Raw genomic sequence first — 24,470 nt, 5'->3', positions numbered from 1 at the left:
GTTAGTACTAACCTACTACCACCGAGGAAACTCGGGGAGAGTGAATGACAGTTTATGGGAGACCTGTATGTCCAGAATTCCCCGACTACATCTTCTGATTCTTTCAGTGGAGACCTGAAAACCAGACTCTGAGCAGTAGCATAAGCCAAATGTTATCCTAGACCTGCAGTTTGGCCATATGCCACTGTAAGCATTGACATCACCACCTACCTCTCAGATACAGTTAACTGGCCTGAGGTGTGATGAAAAAAGAGGTGAGAAAAATAAAATCCTGAGGCCCCCAACCAACTGATCAGACTCCCTCTTGGTTAGGACGAATCCTAGGCCCTTAGCCGTGCAGGAACAATGGTGAGCCTCTAGCCCAATCACGAGTGGGCAGTGGGCACCTCACTGGATCAGCAGCACGGTGAACACCCTGCTGGATCTAGAGGGGTGGAAGTCAGCGGCAGGTCTGCCACGGCAGCAAACAGCAGTGATGGACAGCGAGCGAAAGCTCAGCTCAAGCTGTAACAAACACGGACCAGAAGTGCAGTTGCAAGATTTCATAGAGTGAAAACAGAGCTCTCATACAATGGGAGGGGACCCAAAGGGGGTTGCTACTCCCTGCTCAAATGCCTGGGTTTATATCCCGATCATTGTCCCTCCCCCTGTGCTCTCAGGCGATATATGATTTGACTATTTCTTTATCTCCTGCTTTAGCCTAATTTGTATTTTAGTGAGCCCTCTTTACTACCTGATTGATCAGGTGTGAGCTGAGTTACAAGCCCTGTGTTTAAAGGTGGGTACAGTCACCTTCCCTAGCTAGGCTTAGGAATTCTTAGTTGGCCTAGGAAATCCAGCTAGTCCTATCTCTCACTATCTTGTCCACTTGGTTGTTTACTTTTTTAATTTTTTTATTTTTGGAGACAGAGTCTCTCTGTGCCGCCCAGGCTGGAATGCAGTGGTGTGATTGATTTCAGCTCACTGCAACCTCTGCCTCCTGGGTTCAAGCAATTCTCCTGCCTCAGCCTCCCCAGTAGCTGGAATTACAGGCATGCACCACCACACTCGGCTAAGTTTTAGTGTTTTTAGTAGAAACGAAGTTTCACCATGTTGGCCAGGGTGGTCTTGAAGTCCTGGCCTCAAGTGATCTGCTGTCCTCGACCTCCCAAAGTGCTGGGATTACATGTGTGAGCCAGTGCACCAGGCCACTTGGTTGTTTAAATACAAGATTTGATTCTTCTATTTTCTGTATGCTTTACTTCCAGTCCCTCACCAACTCTGCTCAACTTGATGCCCAAAAATATATCTTGAATATATCTACTTCTCTTCCAAAATTTCTGATACATGGTAGAAACACAATAACTATGTAAAGAGTGGATGCATGACGGAATCTTCCCTACCTCCATTCCAGTCTAAGCTCCCATAATTAGTCAATCAACTAGCTTGTCTTGGTTCTTTTCCCTTAGACCTTCCACAATCTATTCTTCACATTACAGGGACATTAATTTTTTCAAAACTGTAAATTAAAGCAGATTATTCTCTAGCTTAATATCCTTTACTTATTTCCCAATGCACTTTGAGTAAAATTCAAATGTTTCACTGAGCACTACAAGGCCACCTATATTTTGGAAGTTTCCTATCTCTCTGGTATCTTCTTTTGCCTCTCTCTTACATCCTAACAATGCTGTAGCTCTCCCAACCCCACCTCCCTGCCTTTAAAGTTGAGGCATAAGACATTTCCTTTGTCGAGAAGTGTCTTTGTTTAACTGGCATTTTAAGGTTTCATCTTAAAGTTTACACCCTTAGCCAGGTGCGGTAGCTCATGCCTATAATCCCATCAGTTTGTGAGGTCCAGGAGGGCGGATCATTCGAGCTCACTTGAGCTCAGGAGTTCAAGACCAGCATAGGCAACACGGTGAAACCCCATCTCTACAAAAAATACAAAAATTAACCTGGTCTGGACACTTGTAGTTCCTAGCTACTTAAGAGGCTGAGGTGGGAGGATTGCCTGGGGCAGTGGGCGGGCAGAGGAAGGTCACAGTGAGTGGAGATTGCATCAGATAGACCCCTTCTCACAAAAAAACACACGCCCTCCCCAGAGGCTTTCCTTTACCACCCAACTCCATCTTGGTTACTGTATCACAGCTCCCTGTGTGTTCCCTTTCCAGCATAAATCACAACTATTTGTCAGTGAATTCCATGACAGAAAGACTTAGCTTTGGTTTGGCAGATACTTGTTAAATGAAGCAAGTGTTGTATTTGGCTAGACCAAAATCATTTTCCCTATCAGTTTGTGAGCAACTTGAGGGCAGAGCCCTAAATCATTCAAGCTTGCGGACCTCTAGGGGGGGTTAGTCCAGTGCATGGTCTAGAATTGCTCAAATCAGCCTTTTGAAAAAATGAATCCTGTACAAGGATAAAGGTGTGGATGGGAGTACAAGTAAGGGTGTAACGATGAGCAGATTTAAGGAAAAGTCAGTCTAAAAGGAAAAGTGAGAAGCCAGTTGCAGAAGACAGCCATTTCAATTCTTCAACAACAAGGCTATACCCCCTCACGTGACGTCAGAGTAGACTTTAAGATATGAACTAACGCTTCTCGTGAGAGGAAAGACAGACTGCTCGCAAGCGTACGCCAGCTGGTGCCCCACCTTCCCTGGGCCCCACCCACTGCCTGTCCTCACTCCCACCTTGAACCAGCCTTTTGCGCGTGTGACGTCATGGCGCCGTGCGTGGCCGCGGCGGTGGCGCAGGGGGCGGGCCCGCGGCGCGGCGCCGGAGGAGGAAGTGGTGAGGTTGTTGCTCACTCAGCGCCTACCGCTGGCTCTTGGGGCGCAGAGAGGGGCCGCAGTCTCTGCGGCTGCGTCGCGCTCCCCAGCAGTCCCCTCCATGTTCCCCGGCGCCACTACTCCCCTTCCTAAGGCCGCCGCTTACCCCGGGGTCTATGGAAGTAATGGAAGGACCCCTCAACCTGGTGAGTGTCCCACAGAATATAGCGTCCGTCTTGGGTGCTTTTGCCTCAGGAGCCCGGCGCCGGCCCCGGCGAGTCGGCTAACCCTTGAGGCTGGGAGGTTGGTTTGGCAGGGGTGGTCGCAGAGGCTGTGAGGGGGTGCTAGGCAGGCCCTGGCCCAGCTGCGGCTCCAGGCCAGTCACTTCAGACTTAGCCCTCTTAGGGGATCCCCAGGAAGCTCCTGGCGCCCCCTGCCGCGGGGCCCCGGGCGAGGGGATGCCACCAGCTGGGGCTGCCACCTCCTCTCTGGCTGGGGGAAGTCCTCCTAGCGCCACGTAGCCACCTCCCTGCAGCCTGGAGAGGCACTGAAGCCGTCCAAGGCAGAAATGGTGTGTGATACTGGTTTTGAGTTCTAGCAGGAGGGTCTGAGTCAAAGTCGCCACGCTTTGGAGAGATGGAGGAATGAATAGCCTCCTCACCCCCCACTTCCCACTAATTTCTCACATACTTTCACATGCATAAACTGAGTCTACCTTCTTCCAAATATATTAGAGACAGCTGGGAAAAAGATAGCCGTTCCTGTTTTCAGCTCAGATTCATCAATTTAGGCATCATGAAAGTGTAATAGGTGTCTGCTGTTCTCAGGAAAATGGCTGATAGCCTGTTTACTTGTGTTTTAAGGCGTTTCAGGTGTTGCAATAAAAAAACATCAACAACAACAAAACAGAATCCCACTAACGGGAAACATGAGTTCTTTTCAGACTGGCCGTTGCATCTTTTAGTTTTCCAGAGAGGTTACCCATTTTGGATGCAAAAGTCAGATTACTTAAGGATGCACGCAGGAAGAACTTCTGAGTCAAAGGTTTGCAATTCTTTGCGATGGTAGGATTGAGGAAAAGCACTATAGAGGATTCGTTTCTCACATTAGAACTCTGAGCCCTAGTAGAGCAGTAGAGTCTGGTGGTTTAAGACTATAGGTTCTGAAGCTTTGCTGCTTGGATTTGAATTCTAACCTCGTCACTTGATAGCTGTGTTATCTTGGGCAAACTACTTGACTTCACTCTGCTTCAGGTTCGTTGGGAGGATTAAAGGAGTAAATAGGTGTAAAGCACTTATAACTGTACTAAGTACATAGTACAGTGCAAGAATTAGCGATTGTAACCAGACCATAAGCCCTTACTTTAAAATCTATTTGTAGAATAAAGGTTTGGACTTGAGCTTTAAAAGCCTAAGATTCTCAGACGAAATCACTGGTACTAGGTTAACTGTTGAGAGGCGCCCCTCCCAGTTTTAAGTTGGGTCTTGCCCCAGGTGATAGGTAAGAGTTATTTACGCTTAAGACTAATTGGACTACATTTGTGAGTTTTTTTAAACCAGGGAACTGGCCATGTGCCGTGGCTCATGCCTGTAATCCTAGCACTTTGAGAGGCAGAGGCCGGTGAATGACTTGAGCTCAGGAGTTCGAGACCAGCCTGGGCAACATGGCGAAACCCGGTCTCTACAAAAAAAAACCAAAAATAGCCGGGCGTGGTGGCGCCAGCCTGTGGTCTCAGCTACTGGGGAGGCTGAGGTGGCAGGATCGCTTGAGTCCGGGAGGTGGAGGTTGCAGTGAGCCGAGATTGTGCACTCCGACCTGGGCGACTGATTGAGACTCTGACTCAGCCAGGGAACTGTCTTGCCGTTTTCTTGTTTTTAAGGCGACAAGTAGTTTGCAATGAAATATAATGGATGGCTCAGTACTGAAACTTCATAGGAGTATTACTAGAAATATTCAGCTGTTTACAAAGCGCTTCAGAGTTCAGGTGTCCTTGCCAAATGACCATTGGTTCAGTTCTAGGTAGCTTCACTTTATTTGGCTGCAGCATAACCCCTGCCAACTGCCCCAAAAATGTGTGGTGTTTTATGAGGAGACTGAAACTGGGTGACAATTGCAGATGGAACTGCAGAATCACTACCAGTTTAGGAAAACTTAGTTAAATGGTGGCAATACTATTTAAATTCTCCTCTTTATAAAACGGATTGAATGTCGACACACAGTCATTTTAAGCAGGCTAGTGTAACTCCATATTCCAGCCATAAAATTTATGTGGGCAAGTGTCAGAAATTTGGCATCTTGAATTCTTTTTTTTTTTTTTTTTTTTTTTGAGACGGAGTCTCTCTCTGTCACCAGATTAGAGTGCAGTGGAGCGATCTCAGGTCACTGCAACCTCCTACTCCCTGGTTTAAGCGATTCTTCTGCCTCAGCCTCCCGAGTAACTGGTATTTCAGGCACGCACCACCACACCCAGCTAATTTTTGTATTTTTAGTAGATACGGGGTTTCACCATGTTGGCCAGATGGTCTCGATCTCCTGACCTCGTGATCTGCCCGCCTTGGCCTCCCAAAGTGCTGGGATTACCGGTGTGAGCCACCATGCCCGGCCGACACCTTGAATTCTTAAACCATTTGAGTCTTGAAAGATTTGATTTCCAGCATAGTTGTTTATTGGAAGGTAACAGTAGGACAGACATTGACAGTTACTTGAATCAGTACCAATTACAGGCCTCTGGCACTCAGAATTGTCACTCACAGTTTTATAAGATGGGGTTTTTGAAAATTCTGACATTCTTTTTTTTTTTTTTTTGAGACAGAGTCTCATTCTTTCGCCCAGGCTAGAGTGCAGTGATGCGATCTGGGTTCACTGCGACCTCCGCCTCCCGGGTTCAAGCAGTTCTCTGCCTCAGCCTCCTGAGTAGCTGGGATTACAGGCATGTGCCACCATGCCTGGCTATGAAAATTCTGACATTCTTTTATGTGAAAACACCTAACTTAGTATCTAGTTGACTCAAGATGAGAGATAGTTCTCAATGCTATAATTTGAATGTCTTTGAAAATTTCGCTAGTATTATACAAGCTTTTTCTTTTTCTATACTCAGAATTAGTAATGCAGTAAGCTGTGTCTAATGACATCGTAGTGTCATCCAAATTCATTGTATAAGGACTCATCACAGTACATGGATTTGTAATCATGTGTCCTCAGAACATCCTCGGAACTTAGTAAGATGGGTTTTCCAGTTTTACAGATAAATAAGCCTAAGCTGAGATAATTAGGTAATTACTTAGGTCAGTGACTTAAATACCTTATGAATCACTAGTTATTTTGATATCAAGACCTGTTTCTACCAATGCTGCCATATTGTACTCATCATGTTCATTTCAATGTGGTTCTCATCTATATTGAACTGTAGATTCTGTGTTAGCATTTATTACCTCTGCTCCAGTATTGATTCTTTTATGTTAGGTTTGGCAGTAAGGGCCTTAGAAATTCCTCACAGTGAATTTTTAAGATCTGGAAGAGACTAGTTTGAAATATTCATTTTAATATGTATCACAGAGGTAATGGATTCTAATTGGTTATTGAAGTTTGTCAAAAGAAAAATTGTACTTCCACTAAAAAAAAATAGCTAGTCTTTGAACTCTGAGTAAGTTTGTTTCATCAGGGTTTTTTGGTCAATTTTTCTTTAAGAGACAGGGTCGTATTCTGTTGCTCACACTCAAGGGATCCTCCTGCCTGAGCCCTCCACAGTAGCTGGGACTACAGGTTTGCACTACCATGCCCAGCTAATTTTTTCAAAAACTTTTTGTAGAGTTGGGGTCTTGCTGTGTTGCCCAAGCTGGTCTTGAACTCCTGGCCTCAAGCAATCTTCCTGTCTCAGCCTCCCAAAGTGTTGGGATTGCAGGCGTGTGCCACTGTGCCCAGCCTGTCAATTTTAAATATGGAAAAATTATAACTTAATAAAATTAGTGTATATTTAGATATTTCTTTCCATATACTTAATTTTGTCAGTGTAACTACTGGTAACAAATGTCAAAACTTATGTGAGATAATTTCTAGTTCTTTGGTTTGTTTGCTGCTGATTCGGAAAGTGATATCAGATCTTAATTTATACATGACTATTGCTCATGTTTTGCTTACCTCCGCTGCAAAGGACAGGGTCCATGTGACTGCCTGGCCACAATCGTTTTCTATGTGTTTAGCCCTTAAGAGTGCTGAGAATGTTTGTTGAGTAACAGCTTCCCTCCAGAGTGGTCAGTTCTCACATCACATGAGGTAGTTAATGAAGCCTCTTACTTTCTAGCTTCTGTAAGAAAAGTAATCAGATATCATGGTCCAAGGAATGGCCTTGTGCATACCTGGAGTAACTATCCCATTTTAATTATATTGTCCTTAAAATCTTCAAGGTAAAAAGATTTGAACCTCTTCTTTGTGCCCTGAAAAATTCCAAGGAAAATTTATTTCTTTGTTACAAGCTGAGCTAGGCATAATGAAAGCACTCTGGAAAAAGGAGGTAGAGAATACTAAGAGATATCCAGCAGTTATTGCTAAGTGGTGGGATTGGCATCGGACACATTATGTATATTTTTATCTTCCTCTTAATAGCTAAATATGAGATATTCCCCCCCATTTTAAAGATGAAGACTTTGAAATACAGGGTAAGTGGTCATGGTAGGATATGAAAGCAAGATTGGGCTGGGCACAGCGGCTCATGCCTGTAATCGCAGCACTTTGGGAGGCTGAGGTGGGTGGATCACCTAAGGTCAGGAGTTCAAGACCAGCCTGGCCAAAAGGTGAAACCAGATCTCTACAGAAAATAAAAATTAGCTAGATGTGGTGGTGGGTGCCTGTAATCCCAGCTACTTGGGAGGCTGAGGCAGGAGAATTGCTTGAACCCAGGAGGCAGAGGTTGCAGTGAGCCAAGATCGTGCCCTTGCACTCCAGCCTGGGTGACAGAGTGAAACTCCATACCAAAAAACAAAACAAAACAAAAATTAGCCAGGTGTGGTGGCGCATGCCTATAATCCCAGCTACTTAGGAAGCTGAAACAGGAGAATCGCTTGAACCCAGGAGGTGAAGATTGTGGTGAGCTGAGCTCACACCACTGCACTGCACTGCACTGCAGCCTGAGCAACTGAGTGAGACCTTGTCTCGGGGGGGAAAAAAAAAGTCTTTCCTGGAATTCTCCAACACTTGAGCTCTTATCTTAAGTATAATTGCATTATATTAGACAGTCAATTCAGTGCTTATTGATTTGAGGTAATTGTTTGCTACTTGTTTGTAGGAGACACACATTGATTGGGAAAGGGCAAGTGAGTGAGATTTCTCTTTCAACTGAAGACCTTACCGTAAAGTCAGGTGAATATTAGATTTTCCTCTGCTGTCTTTTCAGTACAGTGTTCATATGGTGTTCTTTTTCTTTTTCTTTTTTTTTTTTTCTGAGACAGAGTCTCGCTCGGTTGCCCAGGCTGGAGTGCAATGGCGCAATCTCAGCTCACCACAACCTCTGCCTCCCGGGTTCAAGCGATTCTCCTGCCTCAGCCTTCTGCGTAGCTGGGACCATCGGCGCGTGCCATCATGCCTGGCTAATTTTTGTATTTTTAGTATAGACGGGGTTTCTCCATGTTGGCCAGGCTGGTCTTGAACTCTTGCCCTTGTGATCTGCCCGCCTTGGCCTCCGAAACCAAAGGAGGATTACAGGCGTGAGCCACCATGCCTGGCCTGGTGTTCCTTTTCTTTTCATCTTTACTTAACAGCTTTTCCCAAGGACACAGAAGAAAACAAATAGAAAGTTATAGAAAGGGATACTGTTTTCTTTTGGGAAAGAAGGTGGTATTGAACATGTATTTTTGGGGCAGTTAGCATGTGGAAGTAAAAGGTACTTGTCAGTGATGGCAGTCACTTAGTAACCTAGTTGTTGTAGCTAGGATTTTGGTTATAGTTGATGAAAACCCACTTAAAATTAGCTTAAGCCAAAAGAGATAATTTATTGGACTCCAAAGAAGGGTGCAGGAAGGGCAGGGGTAAAATGTAGCTTGGTTTATGAACGTATGGAGCCTGTCAGACTTAATCAGACTCTCCCTCTCTCTTTTGCCTTTTCAGGCTTGTCTGCTTCACTCCTGCTTTCTGCAGACCTATATTTCTACCTGGCTAGCCTCTGAATGTCACATTAATTAGACTTTCTTGATATTCGCTGCTCCTAAGTTTGAAAATCGGGAGAAGGGATACTTTAGGTATCCAGACGACAAGGTAATACAAGAATGTGGGCCCAGTATGGTAGCTCACACCTGTAATCCTAGCACTTTGAGAGGCCAAGGCAGGTGGATCGCTTGAGCCCAGGAGTTCAAGACCAGCCTGGGCAACATAGTGAAACCTGGTCTGTACCAAAAGAAAAAAAAAATAGCTGAGCATGGTGGCACATGCCTGTGGTTCCAGCTACTTGAGATACTGAGATAGGAGGATCACTTGAGCCCAGGAGGTTGAGGCTGCAGTGAGTCGTTATCATACCACTACATTCCAGCCTCTGGGTGACAGAATGAGACCCCATCTCAAAAAAAAAGCAAGGGAATCATAAGAGAAAATATATTTACAGTTCTATCTATAGTTATCAATACCATAAGTTTATGTCAGCTGTTTACAAAATGAATCATCTGTCAGAAATAATGGGCAACCACAACTGTAGACCTCAATGTAACATAACCCATCAAGCAATTAAAAAAACAAGAATGCGGGAAGTCCCACAGAATCATATGGATTGCCTAGGAAGTATAGAGAGGTGGGACTGTTTTATTATGAATGTCATAACTTATTTTGAATTACCAGAGAAACATATTTATGGACTTATTACCCTTTTCTTTTGAGATAGTATCTTCCTCTGTCCCACAGACTAGAGTGCAGTGGCGTAATCATGGCTCACTGTAGCTTCAACCTCCTGAGCTCCTGATCCTCCTACCAGTCCCTCCTGTAGCTGGGACTACAGGTGCTCAGCACCACACCCAGCTAATTTTTCTGTTTTTTGTAGAGATGGGGTCTCACTGTGTTGCCTATGGTGGTCTCAAGCAATCCTCCCACCTCGGCCTCCCAGAGTGCTGGGATTATAGGTGTGAGCCACCGTGCCTAGCCTTTTTTTTTTTTTTCTTTCTTTATGAGGTGGAGCCTCACTCTGTTGCCCAGGCTGGAGTGCAGTGGCGCAATCTCGGCTCACCACAGCCTCTGCCTCCCAGGTTCAAGCGATTCTTCTGCCTCAGCCTCCCGAGTAGCTGAGACTACAGGTGGGCACCACCATGTCTGGCTAATTTTTGTATTTTTTGTTGAGACGGGGTTTCACTGTGTTGGCCAGGCTGGTCTCAAACTCCTGACCTCGTTATCTGCCTGCCTCGGCCTCCCAAAGTGCTGGGATTACAAATGTGAGCCACCGCTCCCGGCCTCAGCCTATTACTTTTAATGGCTGTGATTCTACCAAGAACAGTATTTAAAGAGAGACCAGTTTTAATATGTGTAAACTGTAAAAGTTGTTTTAAAAATAACCACCACCAAGATAGGTTTTCTGTAAAATCTTCAGTTCATAAAAAATGCAATTTAGCTGGGCATAGTGGCTTATGCCTATAATTCCAGCACTTTGGGTGAGGGAGGGAGGAAGATTGCTTGAGCCCAGGAGTTTGAAACCAGCCTGGGCAAGATATCAAGACCCCACCTCTACAAAAAATAAAACTTAGCTGGGTGTGGTGCCATGTGACTGTATTCCTAGCTACTCAGGAGGCTGAGGTGGCAGGCTTGCTGGAGCCCAGGATATTGAGGCTTCAGTGAGCTATGATTGCACCACTCCGCTCCAGCTTAGGCAACAGAGCAAGACCCTGTCTCAAAAATAATTAAGATGAAAATTTTTCAAAAAATGCAATTTAGTCTAGACCCAACAATACTGTCAACTTCTTGATGGCAGGTACTTCCGTCACTTCTATTGTCTTGTAGTACTTAACGAGGGATATATCGAGTATGTACCAGTACCAGGCACCATTCTAAGCACTGTGATGTTTCATCTAGTTTAATTTTCACAAACTCTTTTGTTTTTGGTGCCATCAAATTTACATAAGCAGACAATAACTCTCATTTTAGAGATGAGAAAACTGAGGCAGATAATTGGGAAAGCCGGGCTCATGTGTCTCATATGTGGTCAAATTGAGATTTGAACGTTGGCAGTTGAGCTCTGTCGAGTCTGTGTTTGCTGTGTGTCTAATAAGAATGTAGTAGGAACTCTACTTAAAATATGAAATTTGATTGCTCTGGTGCTAAATAACCCAGAGGAGATGGTGTGTTTTTGTTGAGCTCAGCAATAATCTGAAACTATAATAAGATTTAACTCCTAAATTGGCAGACTGATTAGAGATTGGACCCTACACGGGATGTTTTAAGGGAGTTGGGAGAGCCATGAGGACCTGCTCTGGCTGTTTGAGAACTTTTTATTTTTTTGGTGTTCAATTAACAGTTTATTCTGTCATCACAGAGTTTGAAATTTAATTATGGAGCTACATAAATATCCATAGTATAAGATAGAAAGTGATTGAAGTCATTAGTGACACACAGATAGAAAAAAAGTGTTAGAATGAAGTAACCTGAAATAGCATCTCATCCCTGCTTCTTAGAGTGTATCCGTAAGCCAGAAACTTTGACTTTTCCTGGGTGGAGTCTCAAGCCGTGCTCCAAACCTCCTGAATCAGAATCTTTTTCTTTTCTTTTTTTTTTTTTTTTGAAATGGAGCTTCACTCTTGTTGCCCAGGCTGGAGTGCAGTGGCATGATCTCGGCTCACTGCAACCTCTGCCTCTCTGGTTCAAGCGATTCTCCCTCCTCGTCCTCTCAAAGTGCTGGGATTATAGGTGTGAGCCACTGCGCCTGGCCTTTTAGAATCTGTATTTTAACCAGGTGATTTGTATTTTTATTAAAACCTAGAGCCTTTTGATTTAATAACACTTGTTTTAATAGTATCAAAACATGTTCATTAGAGAAATTAGGTTAATCATAACTGCTTGTACATACTAGCTTTCTTCATCATGTACATTCTGTTCCCAAAAGATCTGTGTAATTTGTGGGTACTAGAAAATGCTCATGTGTTCAGAATGTGTTTTTTGTTCAGTCCAAGTCTCCAGGTTAAAATTCATCCATTTTAATCCCAGAGTCTTTTTTTTTGAGGCTGTCTTGCTCTGTTGCCCAGGCTGGAGTGCAGTGGCATGATCTTAGCTCACTGCAACCTCCGCCTCCCAGGTTGTTCAAGCAATTCTTGTGCCTCAGCCACCTGAGTAGCTGGAATCACAGGCATGTGCCACCACGCCAGGCTAATTTTTGTACTTTTAGTTGAGATGGCGTTTCGCCATATTGGCCAGGCTGATCTTGAACTCCTGGCCTTGAGTGATCTGCCTGCCTCAGCCTCCCAAAGTGCTGGCATTACAGGCGTGAGCCACTGCGCCCACCCTACCCAGTCATTTCTTGTGACCTATTGTTCCCAGGCATATGTTAAGACTTAGAGGAAAGTTTGATTACTACTTAAAGAATAAAAAGTATCTGAAATCCTCTAATTGAAAGGCACCAATCTTGTCTTTAAGATTGTTGCTTGTTTGTTTCTTACAAAAATAGAAGTGGGGTGGGGGGCGGGGGGGAAGGCAAACAGCAACGCATTGCTGGAAGTGCTGTTTTCTACTTTTGTCTTCACCTGTATTTTATACTGAGTATGATTTGTAAACATGCCCAGAATATTTATAATCTCAATTGCAAACGTGATTCTGTGAAGTATTTTATGCAGCATCAAAGGGACATGTCTTTAAAAAGCATCCAAGACAAATCATTTTTCAGCTGACAGAACAGATTTGGTTTTTTTTGTTTTTGTTTTTTTGGGTTTTTTTTTTGAGACCAAGTCTCACTGTTGCCCAGGCTGAAGTGTAATGGTGCGATTTCAGCTCACTGCAACCAGTGTCTCCCGGGTTGAAGTGATTCTCCTGCCTCAGCCTCCGGAGTAGCTGGGATTACGGGCACCCACCACCATGCCCGACTAATTTTTGTAGAGACAGAGTTTCACCACGTTAGCCAGGCTGGTCTCAAACTCCTGACCTCAGGTGATCCACCCGCCTTGGCCTCCGCAAATGCTGGGATTACGGACATGAGCCACTGTGCCCGACTTTTTTTTTTTTTGAGACAGGATCTCACTCTGTTGCCCGGTCTGGAGTGCAGTGGTGTGATCACAGGTCACTGCAGCCTCCATTTCCCAGGCTCAAAATGATGATCCTACCTCAGCCTCCTGAGTAGCTGGGACGCAAGTGCCACATCCGGCTAATTTTTGTATTTTTTGTAGAGATGGGTTTTCACCATATTGCCCAGGCTGGTCTCAAACTCTTGAGCTCAAGTGATCTGCCTGCCTTGGCCTCCTAAAGTGTTGGGATTATAGGCAGGAGCCACAACACCCGGCCACTTTTCACCTTTTTTAAGTGATGTAAAAAACACGTAAAGTTTACCCTCTTAATTATTTTTCAGTGTACAGTTTAGTAGTGTTAAGTATATTTGCATGGTTGTGCAACAAATCTCCAGAACTTTTTCATCTTGCAAAACTGAAACTATGCCATTTGAATACCTACTCCCCGTTTACCCCTCCCCCATTCAATGATTTGTTCCACCATTCAACTTTCCTGTTTTTATGAGTTTGACTACTTTAGATACCCAATAAGTTGGTTTGTATAGTATTTGTCCTTTTATGACTGGCTTATTTTATTTGGTCTAATGTCCTCACAGTTCATCCATGTTGTAGTATGTGTCAGAAGTACCTTCCTTTTAAAGACAGTACCTTTCCTTTGTGTGTATATACTGCATTTATCAATCTCCATCTATTGATGGACATCTGGATTGCTTTCACCTTCTGGCTGTTGTGAATAATGCTGTTATGAACATGGGTGTACAATGCTTTTCGCTTTTTTGTGAAGCTGTGAAGCTTTGCTAAATCATGTGTGAGTTTGTAACTGAGGAAAACCGTTACATGCGGTAGGAAACTTTAGCTGATGATCTCTGCCTTTCTCCTTGCTAGTTAAATGTATAATCTTATGTAAGTTACACGACCCCCACCAGTCTTTTGGGCCTCCTTATGTAAGAGAGGAAAATGCATTCACAAAGTCGTAATTAAAGCAGCTGAAATAATGTATATTAAAGCTTTTTTTTTTGAGATGGAGTTTCATTCTCTTCACCCAGGTTGGAGAGCAGTGGCATGATGTCGCCTCATTGCAGCCTCTGCCTCAGCCTCCTAAGTAGCTGGGATTATAGGCGCCCGCCATCACGCCTGTCTAATTTTTGTTTTTGTTTTTGGTTTTGTTTTTTTGAGACGGAGTCTTACTCTGTCGCCCAGGCTGGAGTGCAGTGGCACGAACTCGGCTCAATGCAAGCTCCACCTCTGGGGTTCACGCCATTCTCCTGCCTCAGCCTCAGCGCCTGTAGCCTGGGACTACAGGCGCTCGCCACCATGCCCGGCTAATTTTTAATTTTTGTATTTTTAGTAGAGACCGGGTTTCACCCTGTTAGCCAGGATGGTCTTGATCTCTTGACCTTGTGATCCGCCCACCTCAGCCTCCCAAAGTGCTGGGATTACAGGCATGAGCCACCGCACCCAGCTAATTTTTGTATTTTTAGTAGAGATGAGGTTTCACCATGTTGTCCAGGCTGGTCTTGAACTCCTGACCTCAGATGATCCGCCTGCCTCAGCCTCCAAAAGTGGTGGGATTACAGCCGTGAGCCACTGCGCCTGGCCTTAAAGCCCTTTTGAGATTCTTAAAGTGTAAGGAGGCCAGTGACTGCTTATTTATCAGTTTTCCTTTGCAATTCAAGAGCAATTACATTATTTGCTGTTAGAACTTCTGATTTTTTGGACTTTGTTCTTTTGATGAGATATCTTTAGAACAATCTTTGTAATATTAGATGTTGGTATCATGAATTCATCAACTATGCAATGTCCAAATTTTTTATTTTAAAAACATAGTAACTTTAATGTTGAAAGAATGACATGATAGAAGAGAAGCTTGGATTTTACTACATGATGAGTGATTTCCTGATTATAGTTTTTAGACTATACAGATTAGTGAAAGTATCTACAAAATAGCTCTTGTTTTGAAAGGAGCTTGTTAAAAATCAAGAAACTAGACATTTTGAATAACAATCTATGATTGTAACTCTTGGTTAATCTCCAAAGAGTGAAAGAATGTGAGTCAATGAAGGAGTTAATTGCCTGGTGTTAACCTTGAGAGGGCTTATGGTAGAAGTGAAAGAAGTTGCCAGTTCCTTTCAGATGCTGTAGTTCCAGGCTCTACCCATTACATTTCCCCAGCTACAGATAGAGCTGTAATAGTGATTTGATATGTGGCAACAAACAGTATTATTTATCTTCTTTAAAGGTAGTTGCTTTTTAAAAGAAATCGTGTTTTATTTTATGATCCAGAGCAACTTAGGGATGTTTGTCTTCTAGGCTCATCAACAGAGCAGACGAGCAGACCGTTTATTAGCTGCAGGCAAATACGAAGAGGCTATTTCTTGTCACAGAAAGGCTGCAGGTGAGTGTTATTAAGTACTCAGTGTAAAACTGAAGAGCAGAAAGTCACAATAGTAATAATGTGTGTTGCTTTTCATATACAAGACTGATACTGCTGACTCACCAGAATATCAGCTTTGATTAGTTTTCAAGTAAGTGTGTTGGATTTCCCAGCTCCTGCTAGTCCAATCTTCTTTCTAAACCATGAAGATGGCATAAATGTGGCAAACAATTCCTGGACACAGCCTTCTGAGCCCAAAGATCCCTAAAAACAGAAGCTGATTGTAACAAGTCTGCCATTTTATCTTAGTTATTATAAAAAAGGAGTTTGGGTTTCAAATAATTTACCATTTCAGGTTCTCAAAATAGTAATTCAATTCCAACCAATTCATTTTCACTGAGTTTCTGTTTTCTAACATGCTGATAATGCAAAACTTGCTAAAGACTTTTGTTACCTAAAATGTGGGAGATTTTTCCTGTGGTCTTTTTTTAGCTTCCCTTCTGAATATCTCATCTCTACATGCATGCCTATAGTAACATGCTGATGATAGCTTTCATTTCAGAATTGTTGGCTTCTTATCAAAGACCTAATTTTACCCTAGTCAGTCAAGCAACCTAGCATATGTTGAACTCAGAAATAGATCTTGGGGGCCTGTTTTTCTTAGACCAGTTTCTGTTGGCTGAGTAACAAACTGAAAAACTTTGGGTCCTCGTTAGTGTAGTGGTAAGTATAAAAATAGAAATAAAAAAAATTTAAAAATCTTTGGGGAAAGGATGTTTTACTCATGCCACATCCAAAGTGAGTGCAGGTCATCTTTCTTAGGGCAGACCCTGAAGTCTTCTGCTGGCAGGCACGTTCCTTTCCCTCTAGGCCAGTATGATGATCAGAGCCATATTCTTTCCTGACAGAGGCTGCCCCTCTCTTGATATTTTACTTGTGAAATACAGACTGCAAGGTGGGCAGTAGATTGGGTAAGTCTTCTCACTACAGGGTTTTTTGCCTAGAAGTTAGTAATACATTTTCAGAGAAAATTTTAAGTTTTGTTTGTTTGTTTGTTTGTTTGTTTTTCTTTTTGGAGACGGAGTCTTGCTGTGTCGCCCAGGCTGGAGTGCAGTGTCACGGTCTTAGCTCACTGCAACTTCCACCTCCTGGGTTCGAGTGGTTCTCCTGCCTCAGCCTCCTGAGTAGCTGGGAATACAGGTGTGTGCCACCACACCCGGCTTGTATTTTTAGTAGAGACGGGGTTTCTCCATGTTGTTCAGGCTGGTCTCAAACTTCTGACCTCATGATTGACCCACCTTGGCCTCCCAAAGTGCTGGGATTATGGGCATCAGCCACTGCGCCAAGCCCTTTTTTTTTTTTTTTTAGTTCTGGGGTACATGTGCAGAACGTGCAGGTTTGTTACATAGGTATACACATGCCATGGTGGCTTGCTGCACCCATCAACCCGTCGTCTACATTAGGTATTTCTCCTAATGCTATCCCTCCCCCAGCCTCCCACCCCCACTTTTTTTAAAAAAGAAATATTTTTGCCACTGAAGTGTACTGGAGGTATCTGCTGTAGGTCCGAGCATACAGTAGATATCCCATAAATCTTTGGGTGTTTTTATGGTGAGAGGGCTTTGTACAGTGTTAAACATGTCAACTAGTGCTCTTTAAATCTTTCCTAAACCATATTTTGTTATGAATCAGATTGTTAAATCTGTAGTCACTACAAAGACGATGTACCGTGTTTAACTATTTAAGAAAACCATGTTTTATGTGGATGCCCCAGTGAAACAATACCTTATGTAACCCAAAATGGTCATGGTTACATATATATAACATATGTTAAGTGGAGTGAATCAGCATATGTTATGCACTGAGCTATGGGATGTTATGAATATATAAAAAGAAGGAAGTTTTAGTCGTAACCTAATCCTTGTCTTTGAAGACTTAAAACTGATGTTGGGCTTCAATTAACCACTTCCCACCCCCAGTCTAAATTCTGTGACATTCTCAGGAGTAGAAAAATAAGACAATCTGTTAGATCACATTAGCTTAAATTATAGAGATAGAACTTAATGTGATTAGTAAATCCCACTGGGTTGATTGGGGGTTTCAACTTGTGTTTTAGAATGGAGTTGAAAATTGACGTGGTTGAAATGAGCTCGCTTTTTGAAATTGACTTGCATCTCTAGGGCTTATAACTGGTGTTGAAAGGTATGGATGTAGGTGTATTCTGTAAGGAAGCAACTTATTTGGAAATCATTTTAGAGATGAGGCAAGAAAAGATCAACATCTGAGAAAGACTAATAGGAAGGAAAGGCTGAAATGAGAGAATTTAAGGGCAAACAGAGGGGGCCTGGGTGTCCAGCTATCAAAGATCAGAGGAGATTCTGAGACTAAAAACATACCCTGAGATTACCTAGCTAAGGACTTTATAGCCTCTTTGTGGTGGTTGTATTGTAAATGTGCTGAAATAAGAAGTTGCTTGATGTCTCTTTCCTTTTGAGGAAAGGTAGGATCTCTTGAGGTGGACAATGAATGACCAAATTAAATGAAACTGAGCATGTGAGCATTCATTTGCCAGATAAGCACATCCCTACGTGAATTTCTCTTCTTTCATACACAACAGAAGAACAAAACCTTAAATAAGTTAATAGCCATTAACAGTGCTTAGAACTCAAAATGAGCATTTCAGAAGATGAGCAGGCCCCAGAGTACACAGTATTTGTATGGATTTGATCAATATTTTGTTTGAAAACAAATCTTAACCTAAGCCTTTTGAAACTGTGGTAACATGAAAATGATTCTATCCTTATTCAGAGGCAGTATATTGCTGTACTTTCTATGCTTTGGGACCAGTTTAACAGATTCCTGATAGAAGAGTAATAGATGTTATTATTTTTTGTTTTTTGGTTTTTGTTTGAGACTGAGTCTTGCTCTGTCACCCAGGGTGGAGTGCCATGGCATGATCTTAGCTCATTGCAAGCTCCACCTCCCAGGCTCAAGTGATTCTTCTGCCTCAGCCTCCCGAGTAGCTGGAAATACAGGCGTGCGCCACCACACTCGGCAAATTTTTGCATTTTTTGGTAGAGACAGGGTTTCACCATGTTGGCCAGGCTGGTCTCAAACTAACTCCTAACACCAAGTGACCCGCCCACCTCGGCCTCCCAAAGTGTTGGGATTACAGGCGTGAGCCACTGCGCCTGGCCAGATGTTATTATTTTAAGACATTCTTCAGATTTCCTTAGTTCCTTTATTGTATCATTTGCTTAATATCTACTTTACATTTTAGCCTCGTATCATAATTAAAGGAAGTAGTTTAACCAGAATTGTTAGCAGTTTTTGAGATAGGTACTCTTTTTCTACATTTCTGTGTTGCTGTACATTTGTATCTATTGTGAGTCTGTGGAAGAAATCCATAAACATGGAATCAGATTTAAAATAATTTTTCTTCTTTAAAAATAACTTTAAACTGCCCCATGTATAAGATTTAAATGTGGGGAATACTTTAAATGACAGTGTGATTCTTGTTGTATTCTTTGTGCTTTGGGATCTCCTTCGGTAGCCTCCTTTGTCATATACAATTTCAAGGTTCTACAAAGTGGGGAGGCATTTCAGTTGGCTAAAGCTTGGTTTTGTGAAAACTATTCGTTTGTTAAGAAAGTGGATTTAAAGCAAACTGTAGTTCAAACAGGGAGACAAATACACGCAGGCAAGATGGAAGGGATGTCTAAGAAAATTTGTCTACAGTGTATCAGAGCAATAGCAGAGCAGACAGAATGTCTCTGCAGATTTTTGGAGTCTCGCTCCATTACCCAGGCTGGAGTGCAATGGCGTGATCTTGGCTCAGAGCAACCTCCACCTCCCGGGTTCAAGCGATTCTCCTGCCCCAGCTTCCCTAGTAGCTGGGATTACAGGCGCCTGCTACCACGCCCAGCTAATTTTTTTTTCTTTTTTTCTTTTTTTTTTTTTTTTTTTTTGGTAGAGCTGGGGTTTCACCATGCTGGCCAGGCTGGTCTTGAACTCCCGACCTCAGGCGATCCACCAGCCTCGGCCTCCCTAAGTGCTGGGATTACAGGTGTGAACCACCACACTCGTCCATCTCCACAGATTTAAACATGAACAAAAGGAAAAGAAACTAGTATGCAGCTGTACAGACTTACTACAGGAAAAAAAGACAAAGTGTTGTGGGAAGGATGTAATTATGGTAAGCATGGCTGGAGCAAAGACTATATAACCAACTCTCTTTTTTCTTTTAATTCTTTTCAAATTGATACAGGGTCTCGCTATGTTGCCCAGTGTAGTCTGGAACTCCTGGGCTCAGGCAATCCTCCTGTTTGGCCTCCCAAAGTGCTAGCCACTGCACCTGGCCCCAGCTCTCCTTTTTCCTGGAGAGGGAGCATCTAATTCAGCAGTCCCAACCTTTTTGCTGCCAGGGACCGGTTTTGTGGAAGTCAGTTTTCCACAGACCTGAGGTGGGAAAATGGTTTTAGGATGATTCAAGCACATTACATTTATTGTGCACTTTATATTTTACAATGTAATAATAGAAATAATGAAATAATTATACAACTCAATGTAATGTAGAATCAGTGGGAACCCTGAGCTTGTTTTCCTGCAGCTAGACAGTCTCATTTAGGGGTGATGGGAGACAGTGACAGATCATTAGGCATTAGATTATCATAAGGAGAGTGCAACCTAGATCCCTTGCATGTGCAGTTCACAGTAGGGTTTGTGCTATGAGAAGCTAATGCCGCTGCTGATCTGGTGGGAGGCAGAACTCAGGTGGTAATGCAAGCAGTGGGGAGTGGCTGTAAATACAGATGAAGCTTCACTGGCTTGCCTGCTGCTCCCTTCCTGCTGTGTGTGTGGCCCAGTTCCTAACAAGACATAGACCAATACCAGCCTGGGGGTTTGGGACCCCTGATATAATTGTATCTTAAGGACTACGGTAGAACCTAGCAGGCAGGAACTCTTAAGTTATGACATCAAATCATTAAATTATTTGGATTAAGACTAGACAGGAAGCAATGCCTCATATCTGCAAAAAGGCAAAAGAGGGACTTAATATAGGTATGAGAGATGCCAAAAATGTTTACACAAGCAAGATAAAAATGGAGATTCATTATGGGCAATTCATTGATAATACAGAACTTGTTATTTATACCTAACCTTGTTCCCAAAAGGTTATAAAATGTCTTACCGATGAATGTATAATAAAATATCAAATGTAACTAAAGATGCATAGATAAGGACATCCATAGAGAGAGAAAGTGGGAAAGGACTAGTAGTATAGTTCACAAAATGTACCATTAGTTCTTGGATTTTTTTTTAAGAACTTGCCTTAAGTTTTCTAGCAGTCATCCTAAAGAGGAAAGAATAATTTTTACATTGGCTATTAAAATTCAAACAAATAGTCACCGAGGATCTAAGATCAGAGAAGTTTTTTGAAGGCCTTCATAAATGACATTATACTGTCCTCAGTAACTTCCTCACAGTAAGTATGTCAACAGGTTCTTAGGGCTTTTAACCGTAAGGCTGATGGCTTAACTCAGAGACAATTCATTAGAAGTGATTCTATAGGAGTCCAAAATGACTTCTATAGATTCCAGGTATTCAGATGGATACAAAGTCATTGATAATCTCATGATGTTTTTGTGCATATAATGAGTAATAGGGTTTGGATAGGTTCTTGTTTGATTTTAATCTTCCCTAAACCTATTTTTCCGATGAGGCTATCTTCAGTTTCTGAATTATAAAATCCATAGGAGTTTTAAATAACAAAACCTTCAAGATAGGGTAGGGAATATTTTCATTTTATTGCCACTGACATCCTTTTGGGGGAAGTTAAGAATTCTATTTAAAAAATCCCCAGTTGTATCAGAATTATTTATCAGAACAGTTCTCTTTGTCATATGAGGATTATTAAAACTCTTCCTTTTACCTGTTAATTACAGAACGGCGACACATATTAACATGCCTGTTTTTTCTTTTAACAGCATATCTTTCTGAAGCCATGAAGCTGACACAGTCTGAGCAGGTGAGACATGTTCCCAATATTTTCAACAAGGGTTAGAAAGGTTTTCTTGTAGAGGCTTGAATTGTGTGTATAGCAAAGCGTTGTGTCCCTCTCAAAATGCTATAGTCAAAAATATATAAAATGGGCAAGGGAAGAGCACTTCACAACAGAAATTAAAACTAAATGAACTACAGTCGATGCCCCAGACATGGAATGCAGAAACTTCTTTTTTTCTAGTGGTTACTCACAGATCTCAGATTGCCAGCCAGATGTACCTTTTAGAGAGCCCTCTTTGGACCATTCCTGATCATTAGCTCTTATTTGATCGTTAGCTCACAGTCAGTAAACAGGCCTGGCCAAGAGGAAACCAGCTGGACTACCCTTTGCTTGTCAAAGATAATTTAAATGTGACCCGTCTCCCACTTGTCTTTGCTTGAGTTCTTAAGCAGTTCAGGTACTTTTAAATTTGTTTCACCAATTGCTTTAAATTGTCTTCTGTGTTTGGGGAGGCCCTGCCAAGTGTTTCAAGATACATTTATTCATAAGACTGGACATGGTGGCCCGTGCCTATAATCCCAGCACTTTGGGAGGCCAAGGCAGGGGGATCATACTTGAGCCCAGGAGTTCGAGACCAGCCTGGGCAACATAGTGAGACCCCATCTCTACAAAAATTTTAAAAAATTAGCTGTGCATGGTGGCACATGCCTGTAGTTCTATCTACTTGGGAGGCTGAGGTGGGAGGATCACTTGAACACCTGAGTTCAAGGCTGCAATGAGCTATGACTGGACCATTGCACTTCAGCCTCGGCAACAGGGACCCTGTTTCTAAAATAAATACATATAAAATATCTTGTTTAAAACTTTTTATTGTAAAAGTATCAGTTAAGGAGATCATTTCTGTGAGGTATATCAGTGGCAGGGAGAGCCACTAGTTTCTCAAACTGAACCAAGGGAACTTTAAAGTTGTGTTCTGTCCCTTTCACTGCCTTTGAAAGTATGGAATCTGCTCGTGATACAGGCATGCTTTGAACTATCCAAACACACTGTTGATAAAGATGACTTTCTTTTTAGCTGTTGGTAGAATTAGTATGTCTACAGAGGAAAGATTTCTAATTTTAAGTTGAGTACAAATGCCATTACACATGGGGTCAGGCACATTGAGGAAAACATCTGATTTAGTGTATTGATTGGGAATAGGACTTCTAACTTTCTGAATGAATGGTGTTTTTGCAAACATAGTATGTAAATTGTAAGTGTTGTTGGGTTATTCAGAAAGGAGGATTTTGGAGTAGTGTATGTTGGACATTACTAAGACACTTAAAATGTTAAAATTCTTCAAATTTTACCTTTCCTTCTATGTAATAGGCTCATCTTTCACTGGAATTGCAAAGGGATAGCCATATGAAACAGCTCCTCCTCATCCAAGAGAGATGGAAAAGGGCCCAACGTGAAGAAAGATTGAAAGCCCAGCAGAACACAGACAAGGATGTAGCTGCCCATCTTCAGGCATCTCACAAACCCTCTGCAGAGGATGCAGAGGGCCAGAGCCCCCTTTCTCAGAAGTACAGCCCTTCTACAGAGAAATGCCTGCCTGAGATTCAGGGGATCTTTGACAGGGATCCAGACACACTACTATATTTACTTCAGCAAAAGAGTGAGCCAGCAGAGCCATGTATTGGAAGCAAAGCCCCAAAAGATGATAAAACAATTATAGAGGAGCAGGCAACCAAAATTGCAGATTTGAAGAGGCACGTGGAGTTCCTTGTGGCTGAGAATGAAAGATTAAGGAAAGAAAATAAACAACTAAAGGCTGAAAAGGCCAGACTTCTAAAAGGTCCAATAGAAAAGGAGCTGGATGTAGATGCTGATTTTGTAGAAACATCAGAGTTATGGAGCTTGCCACCACATTCAGAAACTGCTACAGCCTCCTCGACCTGGCAGAAGTTCGCAGCAAATACCGGGAAAGCCAAGGACATTCCAATCCCCAATCTTCCTCCCTTGGATTTTCCATCTCCAGAACTTCCCCTTATGGAGCTCTCTGAGGATATTCTGAAAGGATTTATGAGTAATTAAAATGGAAGGCCACAGAAAAGGGGAAAAGAGGAAATAATACAGTAATCATTAATCCAGCAAAAAAAAAAATGAAAAGGGAAAACCACATAGAAGGGTCATCCCGGAAATGCTTCATCTGGTGGACTGTGGGAGCAGAGGCATTGCCAGGACTTGGGAAACAGTCACTGTGAAATGCGCCGCATATCTCATTCACTCACTTGAGCTAATGATTCCGACTTGGCAGACACTAAACTCATGGAGGTTCGGTTTCTCCTGATACAAACCAAATGGCTACCTGGAATAATTTCTTTCAAGCAACAGTTATTTTTCTTATCTTCAGGGTTAAAATGTATAAAAGTTATGTGTAATTAATCTATAATGCCATAAATGATAATGCAAAACCTAAATAATATGGTGGCCGGAGGGGCTGCCTTATATTTGAAACATGCTTTCTATCATGCATTGACTGTATGCATTTTGTTAATGCACATTTTGTTTGTTTAAATAAGGTGTGTAAGATACACACCCTTCTAGATGAAACTATATGTGCCACACTTTGCACTACTCATAATAACCTCAAGACTATCAGAAGAAATATTTAAATTTCCATTTTATGAAGAAAGGAACCAAATTATTATGCTTTTTTTAAACAAATTACCAGTTTACATAATTAATCAGGGTGCATTTTAAGTTCTAACTTTGTTTATTGTATAGTGCATCATTTGAAAATACCAAGGAGGAAATACCCTTTGTTTTTAATGATGCAAGAGTGGAAGTAATGCTAGTTGGCAGTATTTGATTGTAAGAAATCAATAAAGTAATTGTGTTTTATACCTTTGTTGAATGTGGTTGATAGTTAAAAAGCAAGGCACTGAGAGGCTTCTCTCTGCGTTGTAAACTTTGAACAGTTGCGGTTAGATGATTACTTTTGTGTGTCAAGGATGTTTTTTTTTTTTCCTTCAGTGTTTTGTAGTCCATTTCCCTTACGACTAGGGTGACAGAGAGTACAGAAGTTCCTGAGGTTTAAATGTGTTATTTCCAACCTTTTTCCTGACCACCACATGGAAAATGCTCAGGGCTGCTCTAGGCTGGAGGGAGCTGTCCCTTGGGCACCTGCC

General features: G+C 42.3%; 1 protein-coding gene across 3 annotated transcripts; it reads left to right on the top strand.

Moving 5' to 3' along the window:
- Positions 1-310: 310 nt before the first annotated feature.
- On the top strand, positions 311-24,185 carry NRBF2 (nuclear receptor binding factor 2). Of its 3 annotated transcripts, none has more exons than XM_011964337.1 (4): positions 311-482; positions 15,230-15,314; positions 21,281-21,321; positions 22,666-24,185. In XM_011964337.1, the coding sequence occupies exons 3-4, from the start codon at positions 21,298-21,300 to the stop codon at positions 23,371-23,373; spliced, it is 732 nt and encodes a 243-aa protein (XP_011819727.1). In that variant the 5' UTR covers positions 311-482; positions 15,230-15,314; positions 21,281-21,297; the 3' UTR covers positions 23,374-24,185. The 3 variants fall into 3 exon arrangements, with proteins under 3 accessions (XP_011819727.1, XP_011819725.1, XP_011819726.1); XM_011964335.1 differs by lacking the exon at positions 311-482 and adding an exon at positions 2,700-2,953; XM_011964336.1 differs by lacking the exons at positions 311-482; positions 15,230-15,314 and adding an exon at positions 2,706-2,953.
- The last annotated feature ends 285 nt before the right edge of the window (positions 24,186-24,470 follow it).

Source organism: Mandrillus leucophaeus, unplaced genomic scaffold (assembly GCF_000951045.1).
Source record: "Mandrillus leucophaeus isolate KB7577 unplaced genomic scaffold, Mleu.le_1.0 Scaffold694, whole genome shotgun sequence".
In the NCBI taxonomy this organism is placed as follows: Eukaryota; Metazoa; Chordata; class Mammalia; order Primates; family Cercopithecidae; genus Mandrillus; species Mandrillus leucophaeus.
Note: the sequence above shows the minus strand (reverse complement) of the source record. Positions and strands in the feature narration are given on the sequence as shown.